General features: G+C 35.1%; 1 protein-coding gene across 3 annotated transcripts in view; it reads right to left on the bottom strand.

The window, feature by feature from the left end:
* LOC126811146 (bromodomain and WD repeat-containing protein 3) overlaps positions 1-27,611 on the bottom strand; it is a 274,126-nt gene that overhangs the window by 205,131 nt on the left and 41,384 nt on the right. For 2 of the 3 annotated variants that reach the window (XM_050536628.2, XM_050536629.2), the window contains exon 12: positions 2,222-2,396. In XM_050536628.2, the coding sequence (XP_050392585.1) occupies positions 2,222-2,396 (175 nt within the window). Of the gene's footprint in view, positions 1-2,221; positions 2,397-22,006; positions 23,049-27,611 lie in introns of those variants that run through there. The other variant, XM_050536630.2, reaches the window with a different exon arrangement.

Below are 27,611 nucleotides of genomic sequence, written 5' to 3'. Positions count from 1 at the left end.
AAGGAACCGAGATCTTTGGGTTATAAACTTACATTTCAAGTTTCAATAAAATCGGATAAAAATTGAGACCTCTATAGGGTCCACAAACTTGATATACCATATTTTTACGCTTTTTGAGAACGAAAGGCGGCCATTTTGTCTGTCAGTTTTGGGCCGATTTTCACGAAATTTGAACTCAGTCGTCCTTAGGGTGTAACGGTGATATAATAATACGGTGTTCTAAATCGGATAAAAATTATGACCTCTGTAGGGTCCACAGGCTAAAAACGCAATTTTTCGTACAATCAGGGGCCATAATTCAGGAAGTTACGTTCTGATATGCACGAAAAGAACCAAGATCTTTGGGTTATAAGCATACATTTCAAGTTTAACTAAAATCGGATAAAAATTGTGACCTCTACAGTGTTCACAAGCTAAAAACATGATTTTTCGTACAATCAGGAGCCATAATCCATATAGTTGCAGTCCGATACAAGCCAATATCGAAAGGAACCGAGATCTTGGGGTGATAAACCTATATTTCAAGTTTCATTGAAATAGGATAAAAATTGTGACCTGTAGACTGTTCACAAACAATTGTGGACGGACGGACGGATGGGGGCGATGACAATATAATAAAAACTGTTTAAAATCACCATAAATCATTTAATTTGTACTTCTGTCCAGTTTAAAGCTGACCATTCAATTTTGATAATGAGTGTCCAATTTACAAGTGTTTAATTTCTCAATCACTGTTAACCAGCGGCTGCAAGGCAGGATACGCCCACATTTTCGAGAGATGGATAGAGAACAAGCTAAAAAGAAAGCGATTTTTCGTACAATAAGGGGCCATAATTCAGGAAGTTACGATCCGATATGCACAAATATCTAAAGGAACCGAGATCTTTGGATTATAAACTTACATTTCAAGTTTCAACAAAATCGGATAAAAATTGTGACCTCTATAGGGTCCACAATCTTGATATACCATATTTTTACGCTAATTTTGGGGCGATTTTCACAAAATTCAAACTCAACTGTCCTTAGGGTGGAACGGTAATATAATAATACGTTTTTTTAAATCGGATAAAAATTATGACCTCTAATGGGTCCACAAGCTAAAAACTTGATTTTTCTACAATCAGGGGCAATAACTCAGAAAGTTACGGTCCGATATGGGCGAATATCGAAAGGAACTGAGATCTTTGGGTTATAAACTTACATTTCAAGTTTCAAAAAAATCGGATAAAAATTGTGACCTCTACAGGGTCCACAACCTTGATATATCATATTTTTACGCTATTTGAGAACGAACGGTGGCCATTTTGTCTGTCAATTTTGGGCCGATTTTCACGAAATTCGAACTCGGCCATCCTTAGGGTGTAACGGTGATATAATTAAACGTTTTTTTAAATCGGATAAAAATTATGAGCTCTATAGGGTCCACAAGCTAAAAACGTGATTCTTTGTACAAATAGGGGCCATAATTCAGGAAGTTAAGGTCCGATATGCGCGAATATCGAAAGGAACCGAGATCTTTGGGTTATCAACTTACATATCAAGTTTCAACAAAATAGGATAAAAATTGTGACCTCTATAGTGTCCACAAGCTAAAATAGTGATTTTTCGTACAAACAGGGGCCATAATCCATGAAGTTTTGATCCGATACATGCCAATATCGAAAGCACCCGAGATATTTTGGACGTCCGGACGGACAGGGGCGACGGCATAATACGTCCACATGAAAATGTGGGCGTATAAAAAATAAACAACCCAATTGATTAATGATGTATAATGATTAATTTTTGAACAGTGGTCAGGAAATTAAATACTTGTAAATTGGACACTCATTATCCGAATACTTAAAACTAATAGATAAAGATGAAGTTCATCACATTTGAAATCCTACAAACTTAGTTACACATTTTGGGTAAAAGAGGGACTGTAACCAGGAAATTACGGTCTATAGTGCACTATTCAAGATTTTTTGATCCTTAATACATTTCAAAACATACCAGATAATATACAACCACAATTCAATGTGGGTAGATATGTTATCAGATGTTGACAGCAAAACACTTCGGTCGACATACAGTACTTTCTGAACAAATATCGCCAAAATTGCTGTGTTTTAGCTGATGCCGATTTCTACTTATCGGCCAATTACCGATGGAGAAACCGATAATCGGAACATAACAAATAGTGGGTGTGAAACATAAAAGTAATATGTTGATTAATTACCTTTAATATATGTAGAAGATTTCCAGAATGTGAATCCCATACTTTAAGTGAACAGTCACTAACAGCTGTTACAACCTGCAGATCATTCTTACTCCAACACACCATTGTTACACATGGTACTTCTAGATTACTATTACTACATGGTGTAGATGTTGGTGTTGCTACTGTATCTTTTCTATAATATAAATAAGAGTGAATAAAAACTTTATATACATGATTACCTCATGGTTTCTCCATTGTCGGACATTTTAACCTCCTTCATGTCAGCCGACAGCATGTAGAAACTAGTCTTAGATGTCACATATCCTAATAGTAAAACACCCCAAAGCAATGGACAGTCATAACTTTAAAAATGCTTCAATTCTTATCTACTGCCCAGTCCTCTACCGAGCGCAAATGTGACGATGCAGGCGCAGCCGTGTCCGCTGGTTCTACTTCAAGTTCTGTACCGTCACAAAATAATTTATATCTGTAACCATTTTCCTTTGCAGGAATTCCCATGTGGTCACATCTGTGAACCGATTCGCTATTACACAATATCTTTACCATTTTCCATTCACCGAAAACAAAGTATGACTTATATATACCCAAAATGTATTCATACGAATCACTGCCTATGAACACCTTTAACTTATTTTCCGTAATGAAACTACGTGATTTAAGATTCCATATAGACATTCCCAGTTCCAGTGGCACAGTAGTATGGAAATCATCACTTACTATTTAAGGCATTGCTTACTATGAACCTACACTAGAAGAATGGTATTGTTTAGAACAGGGTTTTTAGTGCTGGAAAGTATGCATATAGTTTACTTTCAAAACATCTTTCGATAATTGATCAAAATCGTTTAAAAATTACAAAGATAGGTTGCAAGGCAACGAAACATACGCCCACAGCTGCTAAATCGTCCGTGTAGTCAACAATTGTGTATACTGTGTATAAATTTAAAGTCAATCGGATATTAACTTTGACCTCTAGAGCGTCCACAAGATTTTTTGAAGTGATCAAGGGCCATAACTCTGACAGTAATTATCGGAAATCATTGAAAATCAATAGGATTCTTCGTCTCATGACCTTAAACACTGTGTATGTTTATGTTTAGGCTATTAACTTTAGCCTCTAGAGCGTCCACAAGCAATTGTGGATGCCGGACCGAAGGCCGGACGGACGGACCAACTGACGGACGGACGGGGGCGACGACAATATACGACCACATCTCAATGTGGGCGTATAAAAATGGTTTAGTTAGTACTATGGCTTAGTTTAATGGTAACAAGTTTAGTTTCTCCGAGAGGCGTTTATAAATGGACGAACTGTTCACTTATTTATGGCCATTTATTTATTAGACGAGCCGTTCACTTTCCCCGAGATACGTTGAAAAATCAACACACGGTTTACTTATCCACGGCCTTTACTTATTAGATGAGCGCTTACTTTCCCCGAGATACGTTGAAAAACCAACACACGATTAATTTATCTACGGTGTTGAACTATTAGATGAACCTTTTAATTTCGCGCGAGCCGTTTATCCGATCGGTTCATTTTGATTACGATTATTTACATATGAAGTACGAATAAAAAAGGTGAATATAAAAAAAAAATGCACACCCATAGACTATCACCTTACCGTGGTCGTAGTATTATTTATTATCCATTATCCTATAAAATTAGTATTCCACCATTGACAAATACATCCAAAATCTGTAAATCACGTCCCATGTAATTATACAATTGGAAATCGGTAAATCACGTCTCAAGACACTCAAGTAATGTATCTTTTTTAAATCACAAATGAATTAACTAGTCTTCCATCTGTACACGTGGTCATAAGTCAAGCTCACAATGGCAGTGGGATAATCTTGAGAGACTGTACATTAGACTGGCGCCCCAAAAAAGTCACTGTCAATCTCTATAGACAAGCTGGGTCCCATTTTTAGACAGCGTAATTACTTGATTGGGGGCTCCTGCGCAATTTAGTTGATTATTGGGTACAGCTAGATGTTAAATTTTGGTACCGATTCAAAATCCACATTCCCGAAAAAGAAAAAGGTTTATAAATAAAACAGAACATATATTTAGCTATGATAATCTAATAACAAAAACCAATTGTATGTATTTATATATATGTACACTAAACACTAAATACTAAAAAGACAAATAACAGCATGAATACTAAAAACGGTGTGTTCCCACTTAGCCGGCAGACTCCTTTGATTGATCTTAAAACTATAGTCTGTTTAAAAGTAGTCACTCAAGAACTGTTCACTAGTGTTCAGCGTTAATGAGCTATGTCGAAATCACCATTTCACAGATATTATTTGGTGGTACCAAAAGGCTTCGAGTTAAGAAATATTGACAACTTGATACAAGAATTGAACATTTGAAAACAGTTATTAAATGGCTCATTACGTGTAAATCGGTATGGAACAAATATTTCCTATTTAGTGGGGCTGTAAAATGATTGTTATGTTGTAAGGCATTTATTTATAAATTATATAATGCTATTTAATTAAAGTTAAATGTGTAAATTGTAATGCATTTTTATATGTGTAAATCATTTAATGTTATTTAATAAATATTAAATTTGTTATCACAGACAATTATCATGTCACTAATCTCCTCTTAATCTATATTCCCATACACATTAATTACAGAAAAGGCCTGTGTATACACGGTATTATGAGCTATTCACCTTTGGTCAGCCGATTGTTATTTAGAATATAGGATTGAGTCATAAATGAACGTTATTACAGTATAGATTAATTATTTGATTGGTTGAATGCTATTGTTTTATTAATTCCCACCTGTAGTCAAGTGCCTAGGTGCCATATGAAACCATGTTTTTGAATATACATGTTTGTAAGTACAGTATGGATTACTTCTTTGATTGGTCGAATGCTATTGTTTTGTTAATTCTCACCTGTCTGGGTGCCATACAAAATCATGCCTTTGAATGTACAGTTGAGTCATGAATGTCTCTTTTTATTAACATTAATTATTCGATTGGTCGAATGCTATTGTTTTATTAATTCCAACCTGTAGTTACCTGCCGGGTGCGGATCAGTTCATCCCACAACCATTTCACCTCAAATTGTTTCATTCCAATCTATTTTTTTATCCGGCTGTTTCATCCCGGGCTGTTTCATCCCCCTTGTTATTATCGTTAATAAACTGTTAAACACTTAATTATTGTTAAATAAACAATAATGTATGGAATAAATAAGTTTTACTCGTCGATTTTTGTTGATTACCAATCACGACCGGGATTAGTATATTCGTATTGTTTGTTAATTGGCGTTATGATTTTAGATTTTAGGTCAGTTCCCTGATGTTTTTGTAGTAAAGTATATTCGTATTGTTTTTATAATTGCTGTTATGATTTTAGATTAGTTCACCGATGTTTTTGTAATAAAGTATACTCGTATTGTTTGTTAGTTTATGATGTCTAATATCATTTATCTTCTTTATAAAAGATAGGTTGCCAGGCAACTAAACATACGCCCACAGCAGCTAAATCGTCCGAGCGGTCGACAAGAGTTGTCGTATATTTTTCTTTTGTAGGTAATTAGGGGGCATTTAATAGACAATCACATACAGATGACATTATAATTTTCGTCGTTTGAGGGTTCACAAGGTTCTAAAAACTAAAACAAGGGCTGTAACTCTAAAAGTAATCTACAGAAATTGTTGATATTCGACAGACTTTTTCGTTTTACTAATTCAAATAATACATATCAATTTCATACAGATCGGATGATAACTTTTGTCGTTCGAACGTTCACAAGGTTCAACAAAGTAAAACAAGGGCCATAACTCTAGAAATAATTGACAGAAATTGCTGACATTCAAGAGGCTTCTTAATTTCACTAATTTAAATGATGCATATGAATTTCATACAGATTGGGTGATAACTTTTGTCGTTCAAGCGTTCACAAGATTCAACAATGTGAAACAAGGGCCATAACTCTAGATGTAATTAACGGAAATTTGCTGAAACTCAATAGGCTTGTTCGATTTACTAATTTAAACGATACCTATAAATTTCATACAGATCGGATAATAACTTTTGTCGTGATAGCATTCACAAGGTACAACAAAGTGAAAAAAGGGCCATTATTCACGGTGTAATTAACGGAAATTGTTGAAATTCAATAGGCATCTTCGTTGCACTAATTTAAATGATGCATATCAATTTCAAACAGATCGGATGATAACTGTTGTCAAAACAGGGCCATAACTCTAGATGTAATTACGGAAATTGCTGAAATTCAATAAGCTTCTTTGTTTTACTAATCTAAATGATGCATATAAATTTCATACAGATCGGATAATAACTTTTGTCGTTAGAGCATAAAAAAGGTACAACAAAGTGAAACAAGGGCCATAACTCACGTCGTAATTAAAGGAAATTGCTGAAATTCAATAGGATTCTTTGTTTCACTAATTTAAATGATGCATATCAATTTCAAACAAATCGGATGATAATAATAATAAAATAATAATAACGAAATTTATATTGCGCAACAATTCATCCCACTTGGTGATGCTCTAGGCGCATGAAAGTGTTCATGTGGGTTAATTATAGTGACTAAACAGCCAGGTTTTCACACTTGATTTGAAGATAGACAGTGTTTCACATTTTCGAATGGAAGGTGGTAGCGAATTCCATAGAATTGATGCTTTATACTGAAAAGTCCTTGAACCAAATTTCTTCATCTTATAAATCGGTACATCTAACAATAATTTGTTCTCGGATCTTAGTGACCTTTTTGGCTGGTAGTGTGATAAGAGATTCTGAAGATATCTTGGTGCCGTTTTATGTAACGTTTTGTATGTCAGAGTTAAAATTTTAAAGTTAATTCTCTCGCGCACTCGGAGCCAGTGAAGATTATTTAAGATGGGAGTGATGTGTCATTTTGATCTGGCTTTAGTCACAATTCGCGCAGCACGATTTTGGATCTTTTGCAACTTGGAAATTTGTTTATCAGTTACTCCAGAAAGTACGGCATTGCAGTAGTCAATTCTGGACTAAGGGTGTGACGACTAAGCAAAACTTGAACCGGTTAGTCGGCGGCTAAAAAACGAACTGATTCGATTTAGTCGGTAATGAAAACTAACTGAAAAATATTAGTCTTCCATAGTCTACAATACAGGCCTTTATATACGGAGCTTAAAACTGTAATGGCGACATACAGTTCTATGTTTTATGTGTTCGGTATATTAAAAAATTTGGTTTTGTTTGTACTATGTAGTTTGTTCAAATCTCCTGTTTAACCTTTTTAATAAAAGTAATAAATACAACATATAAAAATAGACTTCAAACCAGTGGCTGCCAGGCAGGATACGCACACATTTTCAAGAGATGGATAGAAAACAAGCTAAAACGAAAGTGATTTTTCCTACAATCAAGGGCCATAATTCAGGAAATTACAGATCGATATGCGCAAATATCGAAAGGAACCAAGATCTTTGAGTTATAAACTTACATTTCAAGTTTCAACAAAATCGGATAAAAATTGTGACCTCTATAGGGTCCACAGCCTTGATATGCCATATTTTTACGCAATTTGAGAACGAGGGGCGGCCATTTTGTCTGTCAGTTTTGGGCCGATTTTCACGAAATTTGAACTCCGTTGTTCTTAGGGTATAACGGTGATATAATAATACGTTTTTTTTAAATCAGATAAAAATTATGACCTCTATAGGGTCCACAAGATAAAAATGCGATTTTTCGTGCAATCAGGGGCCATAATTCAATAGTTACGGTCCAATATGCGCTAATATTGAAAGGAACCAAGATCTTTGGGTTATAAACTTACATTTCAAGTTTCAACAAAATCGGATAAAACTTGTAACCTCTGATATACCATATTTTTACGCTATTTGAGAACGAAGGGCGGCCATTTTATCTGTCAGTTTTTGGCCGATTTTCACGAAATTCGAACTCAGTCGTCCTTAGGGTGTAACGGTGATATAATACTATGATTTTTTAAATCGGATAATAATTATGACCTCTATAGGGTCCACAAGCTAAAAACGTGATTTTACGTACAATCAGGGGCCATAATTCAGGAAGTTACGGTCCTATATGCGCGAATATCGAAAGGAACCGAGATCTTTGGGTTATAAACTTACATTTCAAGTTTCATCAAAATAGGATTAAAATTGTGACCTCTACAGTGATCACAAGCCAAAAACGTGATTTTTTGTACAATCAGGGGCCATAATCCATGAAGTTACGGTCCGATAGATGCCAATATTGAAAGGAACCGAGATCTTAGAGTGATTAACCTATATTGCAAGTTTCATTGAAATCGGATAAAAATTGTGACCTGTGGACGGACGGACGGGGGCGACGACAATATACGTCCACATGAAAATGTGGGCGTATAAAAATTGACAAACAATGACGTATTGATCAATAATATTATTGATAAACCGACGAGAAAGCGTATCTGGGCATCAGCTCAGTGCGCATGCCTATTGACCTAACCTGGAGGATTGCTTGTTTCTAGTTGGGCACTTCAACCATTGACCTTAGCAACCGACCAATCAAATAACGTATTCGTAAAATAACTTCATTAGGTATGCAAAAACATACTCGCTTGTTATCGTGGGAATATCTACGACCGATTACGGAATATACTGTCTCGTTATTATTATTGTCAACCATTTATCAATGATGTAGCTTATTCGCCCCCATAATTGTCGATAGTTGGACTTGCTTTGACGAAGAGTTGTTAATGTCAACATACTGATATCGACTGGTTAGATATGAGCTGAACCATTGTAGAAAAGATCCAGCTATTCCGTAGTGTCTTCAGTCCAGTGATGGGATTTCAAAATTTTCCTTGTCGGACATTTTACCGAAAATAAAGGGGCATAACTCGTATCGATATATAAACAGACGGATTCATACCACAATTAAAATTCACGTGTCAACAAAATATTTAAATGCCGTACGTAATAACAATAGGTGAACCTCGCTATTTTTCATATTTAATTCCCGTACGGTAATCAAATATATGTCAGTAACATTCCTTCAGCGTATGGCGTACGTGACTCATAGCACATAGCTTTATAGTAAGCACCGTCCTGTAAGCGATTTTCGTTCGGCAATCGAATGTGTCAACAAAATATTCAAATGTCGTACGTAATAAAAATAGGTGAACCTCGCTATTTTTCATATTTAATTCCAGTACGGTAATTAAATTTAACTCAGTAACATTCCTACAAACTCCTGCTTCGGCATCAAATTCACAATAGTATGCATTACGTGTCTTTGTTTATACGGCAGCAAATGAATGCAGAACTTCCGGAATAAGAATTGTTTTCTTTACGTCAACAAAATATTCAAATCAGCGTGTAATTAAAATAGGAACACCTCGCTATTTTTCATATTTAATTCCCGTGTGGTGTTCAAATTTTTGTCAGTAATATTCCTATAAAATTACGTGTTTTCGTAATACGATAGAAGGAAAGTTTGCCGATCCGTAACTACTTAAGCTTCCTTCAGCGTATGGCGTACGTGACTCATAGCACATAGCTTCATCGTAGGAACTGCCTTGTAAGCGATTTTCGTTCGGCAATCATGATCGCTGGGAAAGTGCCACTGTTGATGAGAATTTCTATATGGAGCCTTAAAATGACTATCCATTGATTTGGGGTGTTATATACATGTACTCTAATGATATGTGACATCTAAGACTAGTTTATACATGCTGTGATTAAAATTCTAATTGCTCTTATTGGATTGATGAATAGCCCGACAAAGAAGAAGCAATGACATCTGTTTAAGATTAGATTGATGAATTGTCCGATAAAAGATTAAGCCAGTCAATCATGGCAGATTAAATAGTTAATCAAGGTGGGTGTATAGACAGTATAACACGATAAATACGTTAATCACTTAATTACCTAATCAATCCAGCCTATTATTAACGATAATCGGGTTGAGTGGTAGTTATACACTCAGTACAATATATTAATTTTGGAATTTTGAATATTATTCACCATATCTTGATGTCCGATTGCGCATATTCCCGGTCAGACAATTTTGGAAGTTCAGAAAATAGCGTTGGACATGTCCGAAATATACGGGCAAAATCCCATCACTGCTTCAGTCGGTCAGGTAGGTTACTATGGTAGATTGTGTCGAAAGCAGCCGACAAATCTAAAAGGGCTAGCACACTGATACTTCCTGAATCGACGGATGATTTTAAAGCGTCGATGGCACAAACCAAAGCTGTTTCAGTGCTATGTGCGGGGCGACAGGCTGACTGAAACTCATCAAAGAGCCCGGACTGGTCAAGGTAGTCAATTAATTGCTGCTTGACAACCTTCTCTAGAATCTTTGAGAGGAATGTTAGATTAGATACAGGGCGGTAGTTTTTCAACAGCTTCGGGTCAAGCGATGACTTCTTGATTAAAGGCTTAACGACTGCCGTTTTGAAGCTAAGTGGTACCGTTCACGATTGAAGACTTTTATTGACGATTTTAGTCAGAACTGGTAAAATAGTATCAAGGATACTCAACTGTGTTGAGACTATGGGTTGTTCAGTACGGTTAATAGACGAAGAACCAAGACCATCGCGAATCTTGGATATTTTGTCTATGAAATAATCACTGAACTCTTGGGCCACAGTACTGTCTTCTCCAACAGGAAGAATCACCTTGTTTTCTGTACCCAGAAGTTTATTTAGGGTTGAGAACAACACCTTTGGATTAGAAGCACTGTTGGATATATTTGTGATGTAGTAATGTGATTTGGCATTTGAAACACATTTCTGAAAATCTCTACAAATTTGCATATAAATTTGTTTATGCACAGCCAGTCCAGTTTTGTGCCTCTTCCGTTCTGCTTGTCGACGCTTTTGTTTGATGTCTTGTACTGATTCATCGTACCATGAAGTATTCAGTGAACGGCTAATGGTCTTTGTGCGAATCGGGGCATGTTTTGCCACAAGATCAGAAATGGTTGTGTTGAATAAATCAACCATATCATCAACATCATCAGCTGTTAAGTTATTGAAAAGTGAACTCTTGTTAAGATCTTCATTAAACTTGTCCAAATTTATGGATTTATAATTTCTATATTGTATTGCTTTTGCTAGCTTCACAGTTTCTGGAAAGTTAACATCAAAAGATATCAGAGAATGGTCAGAGATCAGGTTGTTGACAACATCAATGTTTTGTACAAGATTAGTATTTCGACATAGAACCCAATCAAGGGTGTGACCAGAGCGGTGTGTCGGCAAAGTAATTAATTGTTTATGGTCACAAATGTTCAGACGATCACAGACACGTTTAGTGAGAACATTGTTCGGAGAGTCAAAATGTACGTTAAAATCCAATAAGGGTGTTTTCATCCTGGTAAGGATCTTCACATAGCTCAGAGAAGTCATCAATAAAGTCTGCATCAGTGCAATTATTTCTACCTGAAATGGGTGGTCTGTAAATGCAAACTAGTTTTAACGTCTGTGATGTTGATTTTATAGTTACTGTCAAGTGTTCAAATGAGGAAAACGTTTTTGCTGATTTTATAGTTTTAAGTTGCAGCTTGTCATTGAAAACAACAGCTATGCCCCCACCTCTACCAGTGAGTCGAGGAGAGTGAAAACAAGTGTATCGGTGTAATTTCGACACATTTAGCCTCATCACCTACTTGAGATAACCATGTTTCAGTTATCAATAGTATATCAAATTTGTATTCAAGAATGCAATCAAATATGCAAGCTGTTTTTTTTCTAATAGACTGAGCATTTAGAAGACTCAATTTAAGACATTTTGAGACATATTTACATTGGGTTTGTTTTTGGATTCCAGAGCGCTTTCCTCAAAGTCTTTTCAGGATTCCAATATCTTTAATGTGATCAAATGTAGAGTAAGGTATTTTTCGAACAGTAGGTGAGTGATTTTAATCCATGAGTTGTTTTACTGAGTATGTGATCATACTGAACTAAACACCACCAAAATAGAGTGAGAGAATATATTTAAGTGAACTAATGTCATGCATATTCTGTTGAGATTATATCAAAGTCACAAATTGTTACAAGTTTCTTCAAATTCCAGGCAAATTACAAAACTTTAAGGTAATATTATTTCACCATAATACTCTTAGTATCCTTATGTCACACGATATCCAAAAAGTAAGAATGATAATGCAGCAGTTTAGTCACAAATTAACAAACTTTGAGAGCACTTAAAATGTGCAGCCACATGGGAGCCATCTTGGTTAATGTTGTCATTAGAGCGTTCATAAGATTCAACAAAGTGTAACAAGGGCCATAACTCTAGATGTAATTACGGAAATTGCTGAAATTCAATAAGCTTCTTCTTTTACTAATCTAAATGATGCATATAAATTTCATACAGATCGGATAATAACTTTTGTCGTTAGAGCATAAACAAGGTTCAAAGTGAAACAAGGGACATAACTCTAGATGTAATTAACGGAAATTGCTGAAATTCAATAAGCTTCTTTATTTTACTAATCTAAATGATGCATATAAATTTCATACAGATCGGATAATAACTTTTGTCGTTAGAGCATTCACAAGGTACAACAAAGTGAAACAAGGGCCATAACTCACAGCGTAATTAACGGAAATTGCTCAAATTCAATAGGATTCTTCATTTCACTAATTTAAATGATGCATATCAATTTCAAACAGATCGGATGATAACTGTTGTCATTAGAGCGTTCACAAGATTCAACAAAGTGAAACAAGGGCCATAACTCTAGATGTAATTAACGGAAATTGCTGAAATTCAATAGGCTTTTTTGTTTTACTAATTTAAATGATGCATATAAATTTCATACAGATCGGTTGATAACTTTTCTCGGTAGTGTGTTTACAAGGTGCAACAAAGTGAAACAAGGGCCATAACTCCAGACAAAATTAACGGAAGTTATTGAAATTAAATAGGCTTCTTCATCTTACTAATACAAACATCATATATCAATTTCAAAACAATCCGATGATAAATGTAGTCTGTAGTGTGTTCACAAGAAAGGGCGGACGGGGGCAACGGCAATATACGACCACATTTCCATGTGGGCGTATAAAAAGGTATTTTATAATTACATGTTGACAGCTTAATCACTCACTAAAATACATCATGGACTTTACGTATTACCCAATAATCAACTAAATTGCGCAGAGGCCACCAATCAAGTGCTTACACTGTCTGAAAATGGGCGACAGCTTGTCTATAGAGATTGACAGTGACAGTCTCTCGAGATTATTGCACTGCCATTGTGAGCTTGACTTATGACCAGTGGCTGCCAGGCAGGATACGCCCACATGGATAGAGAACAAGCTAAAAAGAAAGTGATTTTTCCTACAATCAAGGGCCATAATTCAGGAAATTACAATTCGATATGCGTGAACAAAATCGGATAAAAATTGTGACCTCTATAGGGTCCACAACCTTGATATACCATATTTTTACGCTATTTGAGAACGTGGGACGGCCATTTTGTCCGTCAGTTTTGGTCCGATTTTCACAAAATTCGAACTCAGCCGTCTTTAGGGTTTAACGGTGATATAATAATACAGTTTTTTAAATCGGATAAAAATTATGATCTCTATAGGTGCCACAAGCTAAAAACGTGATTTTTCGTACAATCAGGGGCCATAATTCAGGAAGTTACGTACCGATATGCACGAATATGGAAATTAACCGAGATCTTTGGGTTATAAGCATACATTTCAAGTTTAAACCAAATCGGATAAAAATTGTGACCTCTACAGTGTTCACAAGCTAAAAGCGTGATTTTTCGTACAATCAGGGGCTATAATCCATGAAGTTACAGTCCGATACATGCCAATATCGAAAGAAACCGAGATCTTAGGGTGATAAACCTATATTTCAGGTTTCGTTGAAATCGGATAAAAATTGTGACCTGTAGACTGTTCACAAACAATTGTGGACGGACGGACAGGAGCGACGACAATATACGTCCACATGAAAATGTGGGCGTATAAAAAGATACATTAGCTGGGATGTGATTTACCGATTTTCCAATTGTATAATTACCTGGGGCGTGATTTACCGATTTTGGATGTATTTGTCAATGGTGGAATACTAATTTTATAGGATAATGGATAACATATAATACTACGACCACGGTAAGGTGATCATCTATGGGTGTGCATTTTTTTATATTCAACTTTTTTATTCATACTTCATATGTAAATAATCGTAATCAAAATGAACCGATCGGATAAACGGCTCGCGGGATATTAAAAGGTTCATCTAATAGTTCAACGTCGTAGATAAATTAATCGTGTGTTGATTTTTCAACGTATCTCGGGAAAGTAAACGCTTGTCTTATAGGTAAAGGCTGTAGATAAGTAAACCATGTGTTGATTTTTCAAAGTATCTCGGGAAAGTGAACAGCTAATAAATAAACGCCATAAATAAGTGAACGGGTCGTCCATTTATAAACACCTCTCGGAGAAAATAAACCTGTTTCCATTAAACTAAGCCATAGTACTAACTAAACCATTTTTGTAATTCTTAAAGACCACATAAGATTAAAAATCTTAATTGAATGTACTTATAGCCAATGGTTACTATATCCATTTAAGGCAAGTTCAAACCAATCTGATTAAAATTAATTCATCTATTGAGTTGGCAGTTCTCACTATAATAAAGATAGGTTGCCAGGCAACAAAAAATACGCCCACAGCGGCTAAATCGTCCGAGCTGTCGACATGGGTTGTCGCATATTTATTCCTTTGTAGGTAATTGGGGGGGTCTTTACAAGACAGTTCCATACAAATCAGATTATAATTTTTGCCGTTTGAGGGTTCACAAGGTTCTACAAATTGAAACAAGGGTCTCAACTCTGGAAGTAATCTACAGAAATTGTTGAAATTTGACAGGCTTTTTCGTTTCACAAATTTAAAAGATGCATATAAATTTCATACATATCAATTGATAACTTTCATCAATCGAGCATTAACAAGGTTGAACAAAGTGAAACAAGGGCCATAACTCTAGAAGTAATTATTGTAAATTGCTGAAATTCAATAGGATTCTTCTCTTTACTAATTTCAATGACACATGTAAATTTCATACAGATCGGCAGATAACTTTTGATGTTAGAGCATTCACAAAGTTCAATAAAGTGAAACAAGGGCCATAACTCTAGAAGTAATAAACGGAAATTGCTGAAATTCAATAGGTTTCTTCGTTTCCCTAACTTGAATATTGCATATAAATTTCACAAAGATCGGATGTTAACTTTTGGCATTAGAGCGTTCACAAGGTTCAACAAAGTGAAACAAGGGCCATAACTCTAGACGTTATAAACGGGAATTATTGAAATTAAATAGGCTTCTTTGTTTCACTAATTTAAATAATGCATATAAATTTCAGAAAGATAGGATGATAACCTTTGGGGTTAGAGAGTTCACAAGGTTAAACAAAGTGAAACAAGGGCCATAACTCTAGAAGTAATAAACGGAAATTGCTTAAATTCAATAGGCTTCTTCGTTTCCCTAATTTAAATATTGTATATAAATTTCACAAAGACCAGATGTTAACTTTTCGCATTAGAGCGTTCACAAGGTTCAACAAAGTGAAACAAGGGCCAAAACTCTAGACGTTATTAACGGAAATTATTCAAATTAAATAGGCTTCTTTGTTTCACTAATTTAAATAATGCATATAAATTTCAGAAAAATAGGATGATAACTTTTGGGGTTAGAGCGTTCACAAGGTTAAACAAAGTGTAACAAGGGCCATAACTCTAGAAGTAATAAACGGAAATTGCTGAAATTCAATAGGCTTTTTCGTTTCCCTAATTCAAATATTGCATATAAATTTCACAAAGATCGGATGTTAACTTTTGACATTAGAGCGTTCACAAGGTTCAACAAAGTGAAACAGGGGTCATAATTCTAAACGTTATAAACGGAAATTATTGAAATTAAATAGGCTTCTTCATCTCACTAATGTAAACAACATATATCAATTTTAAAACAATTGGATGATAACTTTTGGCGTTAGAGCATTCACAAGAAATTGTGGACAATGGACGGATGGATGGACGGACGGACGGGGGCGACGGCAATATACGTCCACATTTCTATGTGGGCGGATAATTAAAAACTAGATAACGTAAAGGTAATTTGCTGAAAATTTCATTCAAATTGATCCACTGTGAACCGAGAACTAAGCGAATGAAATTTCTGCCCAATTAGCATTCCTAACGATTCCCACAATGTTTGTTAAATAAAATGTAACGATCATCAATTACAACTTCGGTATATCGGCCGTGGATTATTGTGAATATTGACCGTAATTTCATTATATTATAGTTATTTAGTTAAACAGCATGTGTAAAGAGTTAATCAACAAAAATGTAATCTAAGATTCTTTTATACTAGAGAGTGACGTTTGACCAATCAAACGTTTGCAATGCTGACAGCTGCCACTGAAAGACACGTGATAGTGAGCAGTACTTCAGAAAATCGGACCCTTTGATCCTACTGCGGTTTCTTTGAAGTAGACGGAAATGACATGTCATCATTTAAATAGACGCCAATAAATGTGTGATACTAGACGTGACGTAATTATTGCTGACTGAATTCTTTTCCCGTTTATACACATAGTATTACTATTAAGAAAGTGCTTTGATGAAACCGACGGAACAAGTGTTTTATTGAAGGTGATCATTCAGTACAGTACAGTTTGTAAATTTCTTTATTTTTATGGAATGAATGAATGAACGATTGTTGGTTTTGTTTATGGATTATAATTATGTCCGCCCTATTACCTGCATAATATGTTAATAATAATATATAAAACATAATGGAATGGATTTACATTCATATTATAATTATAGCGTAAGGTAGGCAGGCATATGAATTCTATATGCCGGGGTGGGGGAATATGGTATATCAAGGTTGTGGACCTTGTGGAGGTTACAATTTTAATCCGATTTTGATGAAACTTGAAATGCATGTTTATAACCTAAAGATCTTGGTTCCTTTCGATATTTGCGCATATCGAATTGTAACTTCATGAATTATGGCCCTTTTTAGCTTGTTCTCTATCCTTCTCTCAAAAATATGGGCGTATCCTGCCTGGCAGCCGCTGGTTAATAAAAGTAATAAATACAACATATAAAAATAGACTTCGATTTTCTCTTTTACATTATCCACGGTTCGCGTGTTTATTCCCCAAACCCCGGCATATAGAATTCATATGCCTGCCTACCTTACGCTATAATTATAATATGAATGTAAATCCATTCCATTATGTTTTATATATTATTATTAACATATTATGCGTACAAGCGGCGGCCACTTTGTCCGGCAGTTTTGGTTTGATTTTCAGGAAATTGGAACTCAACCTTTATTATGGTGTTACGGTAATATATTCAAATGATTTTTAAAATCAGATAATAACTGTGACCTTCAGAGGGACCACAAGCTAAAAGAGGCGATTTTTCGTATAATCAGGGGCAATAATTCATGAAGTTACGATCCGATATGCGACAATATAAAAAGGAACCAAGATCTTTAGGTTACAAACATGCATTTTAAGTTTCATCAAAATCGAATTAAAATTGTCCACAACCTTGACATACACCCTATTTTTACACTATTCGTATACAAACGGCAGCCAATTTTTCAGGCAATTTTGGTCCGATTTTCCCCAAATTCGAACTCAACCTTCCTTAAAGTGTAACGGTAATATAATAATACGTTTTTTTAAATCAGATAAAAATTATGACCTCTATAGGGTCCACAAGCTAAAAACACGATTTTTCGTACAATCAGGGGCCATAATTCAGGAAGTTACGGTCCGATATGATATATTCAAATGATTTTTAAAATCAGATAATAACTGTGACCTTCAGAGCGACCACAAGCTAAAAGAGGATATTTTTCGTATAATCAGGGGCCATAATTCATGAAGTTACGATCCGATATGCAACAATATCGGAATTTTGGTCTGATTTTCACGAAATTCGAACTCAACCTTCCTGATGGTGTAACGATAATAGAAAAATACGTTTTTTTAAATCAGATAAAAATTATGACCTCTTTAGGGTCCACAAGCTAAAAACATGATATTTCGTACAATCAGGGGCCATAATTCAGGAAGTTACAGTCCGATATGCACGAATATCGAAAGGAACTGAGCTCTTTGGGTTATAAACTTACATGTCAAGTTTCAACAAAATCGATTTAAAATTGTGACCCATACAGGGTCCACAACCTTGATTTACCATATTTTTACACTATTTGCGTACAAACGGCGGCCATTTTGTCCGGCAATTTTGGTCCGATTTTCACGAAATTCAAACTCAACCTTGCTTAGGTTGTAACGGTGATATAATAATACGGTTTTTTAAATCAGATAAAAATTATGACCTCTACAGGGTCCACAAGCTAAAAACGCGATAAGGGGCCATAATTCAGGAAGTTACAGTCCGATATGCACGAATATCGAAAGGAACTGAGATCTTTGGGTTATAAACTTACATGTAAAGTTTCAACAAAATCGGATCAAAATTGTGACCTCTATAGGGTCCACAAGCTAAAAACGTGATTTTTCGTACAAACAGGGGCCATAATTCATGAAGTTTCGATCCGATACATGCCAATATCGAAAGCAGTCGAGATCTTTTGGGGATAAACCTATATTTCAAGTTTTGTCAAAATCGGACAAGAATTGTGACCTGTAGAGTTGTCCACAAACAAATTGTGGACGGACGTTCGGACAGGGGCGACGACAATATACGTCCACATGAAAATGTGGGCGTATAAAAAGGTTAAACAGGAGATTTGAACAAACTATATAGTACAAACAAAACCAAATTTTTTAATGTACCAGACACATAAAACATAGATTAGAACTGTATGTCGCCATTACAGTTTTAAGCTCCGTATATAAAAGCCAGTATATTAGCGTGTATTGTAGACTATGGAACACTAATATTTTTCAGTTAGTTTTCATTACCGACTAAAAGACCTGCAATAGACAGATTTAGCTCTTGCATAATGCATGTTTAAGTATCCGAAAGCCAAAAACGGTTTTCAAATTTTCAATTACAACCTTAATCCGGTTGATTGGCTGGTGACGTCACAGGCACTACACATACTATATACATTATATATACAATACACACCACCAGTTGACAAGTGTGTACGTGTCGGTCCAATTAACATTTGACTTGCATAATCATAATCACCGAATTATTGTCTTGCGTTGTTATAGATTAGACATTTGTGATTGGAATATTTTAGAGTGAATTTAGAATGCTGTTTCATGCTGTAGATCCATTTAAGGTGCCATTGTTTAAATAGGCCCCGTGACAACTGAAGACGACCTAAGCAATTAGAGCATTTACCGGTAATTTGGATAACCCTGTAATACTTGATATCCCAAACTATTCTCTATAAGTACAGAAATACAAATGGTGCCAGTCAATTGTCGATATATTCATTATAAGCTATATATAATAATAATAACCATTTCTATACACAAAGAACAACTTTTATTGTAACTCCATTTGAAATTTACAGCCAATATGGAATTTTCCGATGACCATGCATAGATCTCCTCATTTTTTCAGCCAATCAACGCTGGGAATCTTATTGCCATATACGGTTCCATGCACTACGGGCGTAGTAACTGAGATTAAACTTTGGCGCGAAAATTGCATGGGATTCATGGACATGAATATCAAATACACTTGATCATACGCAGAGTTCCTGATGCCGTTTGGTGAGTGATTAAACTGTCAATGCAATTGTAAAATACTTTTATTACAACGAAGATAACCTAATCGTATCACGAAAGTTTATCCCTCGAATAATTTATATTCAGATTTCATATCAAGTCAATTAAATGTTGTTTAAACGCTAGTCAACAAATAATACGAGGCTACTTGATTACAAAAACACCGGTGAACAATAATTATTGGGTAAATAATAATTATAAACAACTGATGAGTAAAACTTAATCATTTTATACAATTAATGTGTGTGTGTACGATTCTGCCATTAGTTCATTCGTGGGTACTACGCACACGTTCCACCTAGAGTGATGTCTTTGATCTGGCCGGGGTAAAAAAAATAATTACCTAATCAGCATTCTTAATTCCACTAACATTAACAATCACTGCTAACACCGAGATGTAAATATATTTATGACCCCAAGTCTGTATAACTTTAGTCGGATTGATTAATTAATGACTTGCCATATTATTATCAATACACAAAGATAGTCTGTTATTCCATTTAGATGGTTACCAACAAAATTTATTTGTACTGTTAATTCTAACGTATATTTTTTCGTATTTCATTTTTACAGTCTATTTCAGAGTAATGAAGTCAAATCCGCCGTACGATGATAACGGATCGTCATTTACAAATCGCTTTTCATTCATGTTTGACTTTTATGATACATTTTGCATGCCACATCTTTTTACTCCTGTACTCTTTTACTCGGGGAAATTAGAACCACAATACTCTTTTGACGAAAATGTATCTCGAATCGATTGGACTTGCACACGATGTTAGAGGGTATTAGAATTGCTGTCGTGAGAAACAAGAGCGACCATACATTATGATACAAATTCTAAATTGGATCTTAAATTAAAATGAATTATAAAACAAATTATTCCGTAGTCAATTGTTTTATTTAATTAGGGGGATTAAGGAATCAGTCAGGCGTCAATGAATACACACGCCGGCTGTATATAGGTAATTAAGGAATAAACCTTCCGAATATGCATTTGGTCACTGTGACATCACTGGCGTATGAGGGGATTAAGAGTGTTTTTGATAATTGGCAAAGTCGTTTTTACGGGAGGTCTATTTTTACGACTTTGAGTGAAGATAACTGAATTAATTTCAATCAGATTGGTGTGAACTTGCCATAAAGTTGATATAGTAACCATTGGTTACAAGTATCCTAAAATTAGGTGGAAAAGGTGATTTTGAGATTATGATTATACATTTGATTTTATTAGCTTTCCAAGTAGATCTCATCATTCTTCTCACAAAACTTTTTACAGATTCAAAATCGGATGAAAACTTTTTTTTTTATTGAGGCTCAAAGTTGCGATTTTTGACTTTTCGCGGAAGAAAGGTTTTTCAACACTTTGAAAAAGCCATTTTTGGTGTTTTTTGTGATGCCATATTTCATTTCATATCAAACCTATTAAAAATGAAGATGTAAATTCATGAAATACAACTTTAAGGCTAATTATGCTTCAATTTTCACATTTTTGTAATAATTACACCGATTTCCACAGTAACTGCAAAATACATAGGTTTTCTCAAAAATTCCATTTTGTCAGAGCGATTTTGGTCAATTTTTTCATCAAAAATGGTCTTGTGCATGTTATATCTGAAATTTTGAACCTGGTTGTTATGCATTTTAAAATCAGTAGCTATCAAGTATGATTAACGAAAAAAAAAAGAGTAAAAATATATATATGCCTTCTCTCAAGAGCTGAATATATGTTCATTTTTGAACAATTTTCCGCGGCACACAATTGCCTATTTTTGGGGTGTTTTTGGGACATTAATAAAATAAGAAGGAATGGAGATACACATGTGAAATTATGGGAATATGTCAAAAAGTTTGTGAATTTTTAAAATCACTTATTTCCAATCCGCCATATATTATCAATTTTGGTTGTCATAGCAACCAAAATGGAAAAAATGCAATTTTTGACCATTTTCAACGCTACTTACCATAACCCAAAAGGTCATCACCACATTTTAAAGTATATGGATTGTGTAAGTTTGAGAAAAATATGAAGGAGTTTTGGCTGTTACCATAGCAACCACATTTATTTTTTTCCGAAAAGCATTATTTTCCAATAATCATGACATCAATATTGATAATTGTATTATTTTAAAAACAGAAGCTATTGGACAAGATTTTAAAAAATAAATAAAATGAAAATATTTATATGTCTTCTCCCAAGAGCTGGAAAGGGGTTCCCTTTTGAAGAACATTCTGCAGTAGCTAGTTGTCCATTTTGGCCATTATTAAGACATAAATAAAATATAAAAGGAATAAGGATCTTGAAGAGAAATTTTGTTTACAAGTAAATATGTTTGTGAATTTTTAAAATTACTTATCTTTACTCTTGTATATTACTTAATATTTGGTTTTTATAGCAATCTAAACGAAAACAAACACCCCAAAAAAGGCAATGTTATTCCATTTTCAATGATGTTTATCATGACAAACCAATTGATCGCCACATTTTAAGTACAGTAGCAGAAAGCTTTTTAGCATATATTTATAGCCCATGTAATACAAAATATTAAGAATTATATAATTTTAGTGAATTATTAAGGATTTTGGATGGTTGTCATAGCAACCACATAATTTTAAAAAACGGACAACTCTTGTTGCATTATCATTGTTCTCAGCATTCCTTGCTTACATTATTGTTAGAATTCTGCTTTTACATATTATTTTCTACTCAGAAGATAACATTGACCAATAAAAAATTATTCTCTAAAGACTAAAGAGTAAAAGTAGGTTACTCAGTTACTGATAGGCTATGGTAGGCCTAGTCATGTTTATAAAGGCCTAGGCCTAAAAGCTACAATTTAACTCAAAGAATTGTTATGTTTTTACTTCACTTTTGAATATTTATATTATTCCTTCAAATTGGTATGTAGCCCATTGAGCAGCTTCCTTTTTTGTATATTTTAATCAATGTAAACAAATATCGAATCAAGGCCCAATTAAGGCCTTAGGTTTGTCGGTTCATTCAATTGTTTAACTGGCCAACAAATATGTGATACTCGAGGTGTTAAGTATATTTTCCTAAAAAAAAGAATTAAAATTATAATAATTAGTATGACAACTGTTATATAATGCTAAATTATTTAGTAAAAACTAAAACGTTTTGCGAAAATTGGGTATCCGTATCAATACTGAGTGATGATAGTAACAAGCCAACAGTGAGGCTGATGTCCCCCGCCGAAATAGGAAAATAATTAGAGGACACATATAAATTTATCACAAATTATCTTTTACAAAGTATTGAACAATCAAACAGTATATCTTTACTTATAGTCTAACAATCAAAGTAGGAGAGTTATTGTTTTCCAAAGTCTCGACCAATCAAATTGCGTATCGCTCTGCTTACCCTGAGCAGAAAATGCTCATTATCAAACTTAGTCAAGGTATTACTGTAATGAAACTATACACCAAGTTTCATCAATCTCACTTAATTAGAACTAAAGTTATCGTGTCCCAAAGCATCAACCAATCAAATTGCTTATCTCTGCTTACCCTAAGCGGAAAATGCTAATCTTCGAACTCCATCAAGGCATTGACCTAATCAACACATACACCAAGTTTGAACATTCTAGCTCAATTAGGAAGAGAGTTATCGTGCCCCAAAGTATCAACCAATCAAATTGCTGCTTACCCTGAGCAGAAAATGCTCATTATCAAACTTAGTCAAGGTATTACTGTCATGAAACTATACACCAAGTTTCATCAATCTCACTTAATTAGAACTAAAGTTATCGTGTCCCAAAGCATCAACCAATCAAATTGCTTATCTCTGCTTACCCTAAGCGGAAAATGCTCATTTTCGAACTCCATCAAGGCATTGACCTAATCAACACATACACCAAGTTTGAACATTCTAGCTCAATTAGGAAGAGAGTTATCGTGCCCCAAAGTATCAACCAATCAAATTGCTTATCTCTGCTTACCCTAAGCGGAAAATGCTCATCTTCGAACTCCATCGAGGCATTGACCTAATAAACACATACACCAAGTTTGAACATTCTAGCTCAATTAAAAGTTATCGTGTCCCAAAGCATCAACCAATCAAATTGCTTATCTCTGCTTACCCTAAGCGGAAAATGCTCATCTTCGAACTCCATCAAGGCATTGACCTAATCAACACATACACCAAGTTTGAACATTCTAGCCCAATTAGGAAGAGAGTTATCGTGTCCCAAAGCATCAACCAATCAAATTGCTTATCTCTGCTTACCCTAAGCGGAAAATGCTCATCTTCGAACTCCATCAAGGCATTGACCTAATAAACACATACACCAAGTTTGAACATTCTAGCTCAATTAGGAAGAGAGTTATTGTGTCCCAAAAAGTGTGACGGACAGACAGACGGACAGACAGACAGACGGACGGACAGACGGACAGACAGACGGACAGACAGACGGACAGACAGACGGACGAACCCATTTTAATAGTCCCCTGCTTTCTTCGAAAGGCGGGGGACAATAGTAATTAGTATTGACATGACTGACCTAATTCATAATCTATGTCGGTTCCATCATCTCAAGCGGAAAATGCTCATCTTCGAACTCCATCAAGGCATTGACCTAATCAACACATACACCAAGTTTGAACATTCTAGCCCAATTAGGAAGAGAGTTATCGTGTCCCAAAGCATCAACCAATCAAATTGCTTATCTCTGCTTACCCTAAGCGGAAAATGCTCATCTTCGAACTCCATCAAGGCATTGACCTAATAAACACATACACCAAGTTTGAACATTCTAGCTCAATTAGGAAGAGAGTTATTGTGTCCCAAAAAGTGTGACGGACAGACAGACGGACAGACAGACAGACAGACGGACGGACGGACAGACGGACAGACAGACGGACAGACAGACGGACAGACAGACGGACAGACAGACGGACGAACCCATTTTAATAGTCCCCTGCTTTCTTCGAAAGGCGGGGGACAATAGTAATTAGTATTGACATGACTGACCTAATTCATAATCTATGTCGGTTCCATCATCTCAAACGAAATGTTGCAAATCGCCAACGGCAAATCCAGAAATTGAGCCATTTTTCAAATTATTTCAGCTAGTTGGTCCAACTTTATATATTTGGGTATAATATCCGTTTAAGTGGATAGAAATCGATGTACTAATTATCAGTAGTACTATACTATCTTCCTCACGCCTGCTGTCAGTACCAAGAGCAAGACCCGTGTGGATGTTTTCCGGTTTCATTTCCATTCGTGTGCACAGAAATGCTTTAAAATTGGGCTTGAATAATTCAGTGAACAGCGAATTTATGATTTATTCGTCAATTTTACGGAATTGTTCAATTCTTGAAAAATGTTTGGTGTTAAAAGTAAAGACGTGTGGTCGCCGATAGGAAATTTCCATTCGATTTTATATTTATATCCTGTCACATGGTTATAAAAGCGCGCGAATATGAGTCACGTGATGTAAACACAGTCAACCCAGCAAAGCCAAAAGGCGTGAAAAAAATGGAATTAACTATCCTTATTTATTTTCAGGCAAGTCCTTTATTCATATAACATAACGCTTACTTCATAAATAAACATCGGAGTTGCCTTTCGACGTAATTTACCGCGAATATGAGTCTAAGGAACATGGAATACATTTTAGTTTTGGTGTTGAAATGACGTCATAACAAGGCTAAACTACGCGATTTATTTTTGACAAAATTTCTCATTGTATACCATTTTCAATTGCTTGGCGGGCGCACTTGCCATGCTCCGATTTTGTTGATTTTAATAGCATCAAAACGACAATAAAACGAACTTTCAATCGGTCGGGGGTGCTATATTGACAAATCGCCTAAAAAAAAGATTGCGTGAATTGAAGCGTTCAACTTGCAAAAAATGCATGGTATTTCGAAATGCCAACAAAGCACCCCCGACCAATTGAAAGATCGTTCATTTATCTTTCTAATGATATTAGAATGAAAAAATAATATTAATAATAAGTGCGCCCGCCGAGCACTTGAAGTGGGGTACCCTCGTTTAAAAACATGACAAAATTTTTCAGCGTAACGTCAAAACACGGGAAATTAACGTTTTTCAACTTACGTTTATGAAATTAATAAAATGAACACATATATAAAAATTATATCAAACAAAAGAACAGGATATCGGCTTCCAAAATATTTTAAAATTATTACAAAATATTAAATAGCCACCGTATGACACCAAGTTGAAAAGGGGTTACAAATCGGGGAAAAATGACTTTCTTCCAACGTGGGCAATGGAGCTGTGACACCTACTAAAATTCCCAAGCCCATCTTATGTGCACTTAAAACGATTTTTATCAATTATCAAACTATGTTTTGAAAGTAAACTATATGCATACTTTCAAGCGCTAAAAAACACGTTTTAAGCGATACCACTCTTCTAGTGCTAGTCAAATGGTTGATGTTGGCGCGAAATACATGTAAGATTGGTTGCCAGGCAGGGCTGGCTACGAATAAATTGATGGCGAGCAGATCACTGCTCACGCAAATTTAGGTTTGGGCGAGCAATAAAAATTGCTCACGCAAAATGTTGTTTACGTGAGCACACATTTTGTAACATTGCTTCAATTTAAAATCATAAGAAATTGCTATTCCAGGCTTTGCAGTAAATATGTGTGACCATCGCTTTCTGTTTTTGACAGTCATACGACTCTTCTTTAAAACCAATTTCCGTATGGATTTCTTCACCCCACGACATAAATGTGGATAGGGCAATCAGGTTTCCTTTGGCCATTATTACGCTCAGATTGAAAATTATACGACGGCACAATGGAATAAAAACCGAAGTTCTGATAAAATAAGAAATACCGATAAATATTAGTTTGAAACGTGTTTATTTAGCGTGAATGCCAAATGCCGGATGTAAACATTCTTTACTTTAGACTCGATTATCACGCGTTTGTTACTGGTGTTCGTAGGAAAATCAGTCATGACGTTCAGGTCTCAAGTGTATTTTTAGTAACACAAGTGGCGAGTAACTTCATTAGCCAATCAAATTTAAGGAGGAAATGCCGCGTGCAGCTGGGTGAATCTCAGTTTGACAGACGAATTTATGACGTTATTGACATTGTTGGGTTAGTTTCGGCAATAAACTTGTCAATATTTTGATTTTTTTACAGATTTTTCTTAAAATTTTGCGCGAGCAACGAACCGCTCGCGTAAATGTAGATTTACGTGAGCACAGCGCGAGCGCGAGCAATTGCTCACGTACGTCTCGTGGCAAGCCCTGGCAGGCACATATTTTTTTCTTTTGTCAGAAATGAAAACATTTACAACACATTAAAATCAGATTACAAGTAACAACCCATTCGGCTTCTAGTTCTGCCCTATTCTAACATTTAGCATACAAAACATTTAATATCAGTTGCCATAATCATTGGAAATTGATAGGCTTCTTTGTCTCATGATCTTAAACAATGTATTAAATACAAGCCAACAGTGAGGTTGATGTCCCCCGCCGAAATCCCAAAATAAATAGATGACACATATTGATCTTTTCAAAAGTGTCAAGCGATCAAACTATAAGTTTCATCACTCTCTATCAGATAGAATCAAGATTATCTTGTCCTAAAGCATCGACCAATGAAATTGATT

Source organism: Patella vulgata, chromosome 2, assembly GCF_932274485.2.
Source record: "Patella vulgata chromosome 2, xgPatVulg1.2, whole genome shotgun sequence".
Lineage (NCBI taxonomy): Eukaryota > Metazoa > Mollusca > Gastropoda > Patellidae > Patella > Patella vulgata.
Note: the sequence above shows the minus strand (reverse complement) of the source record. Positions and strands in the feature narration are given on the sequence as shown.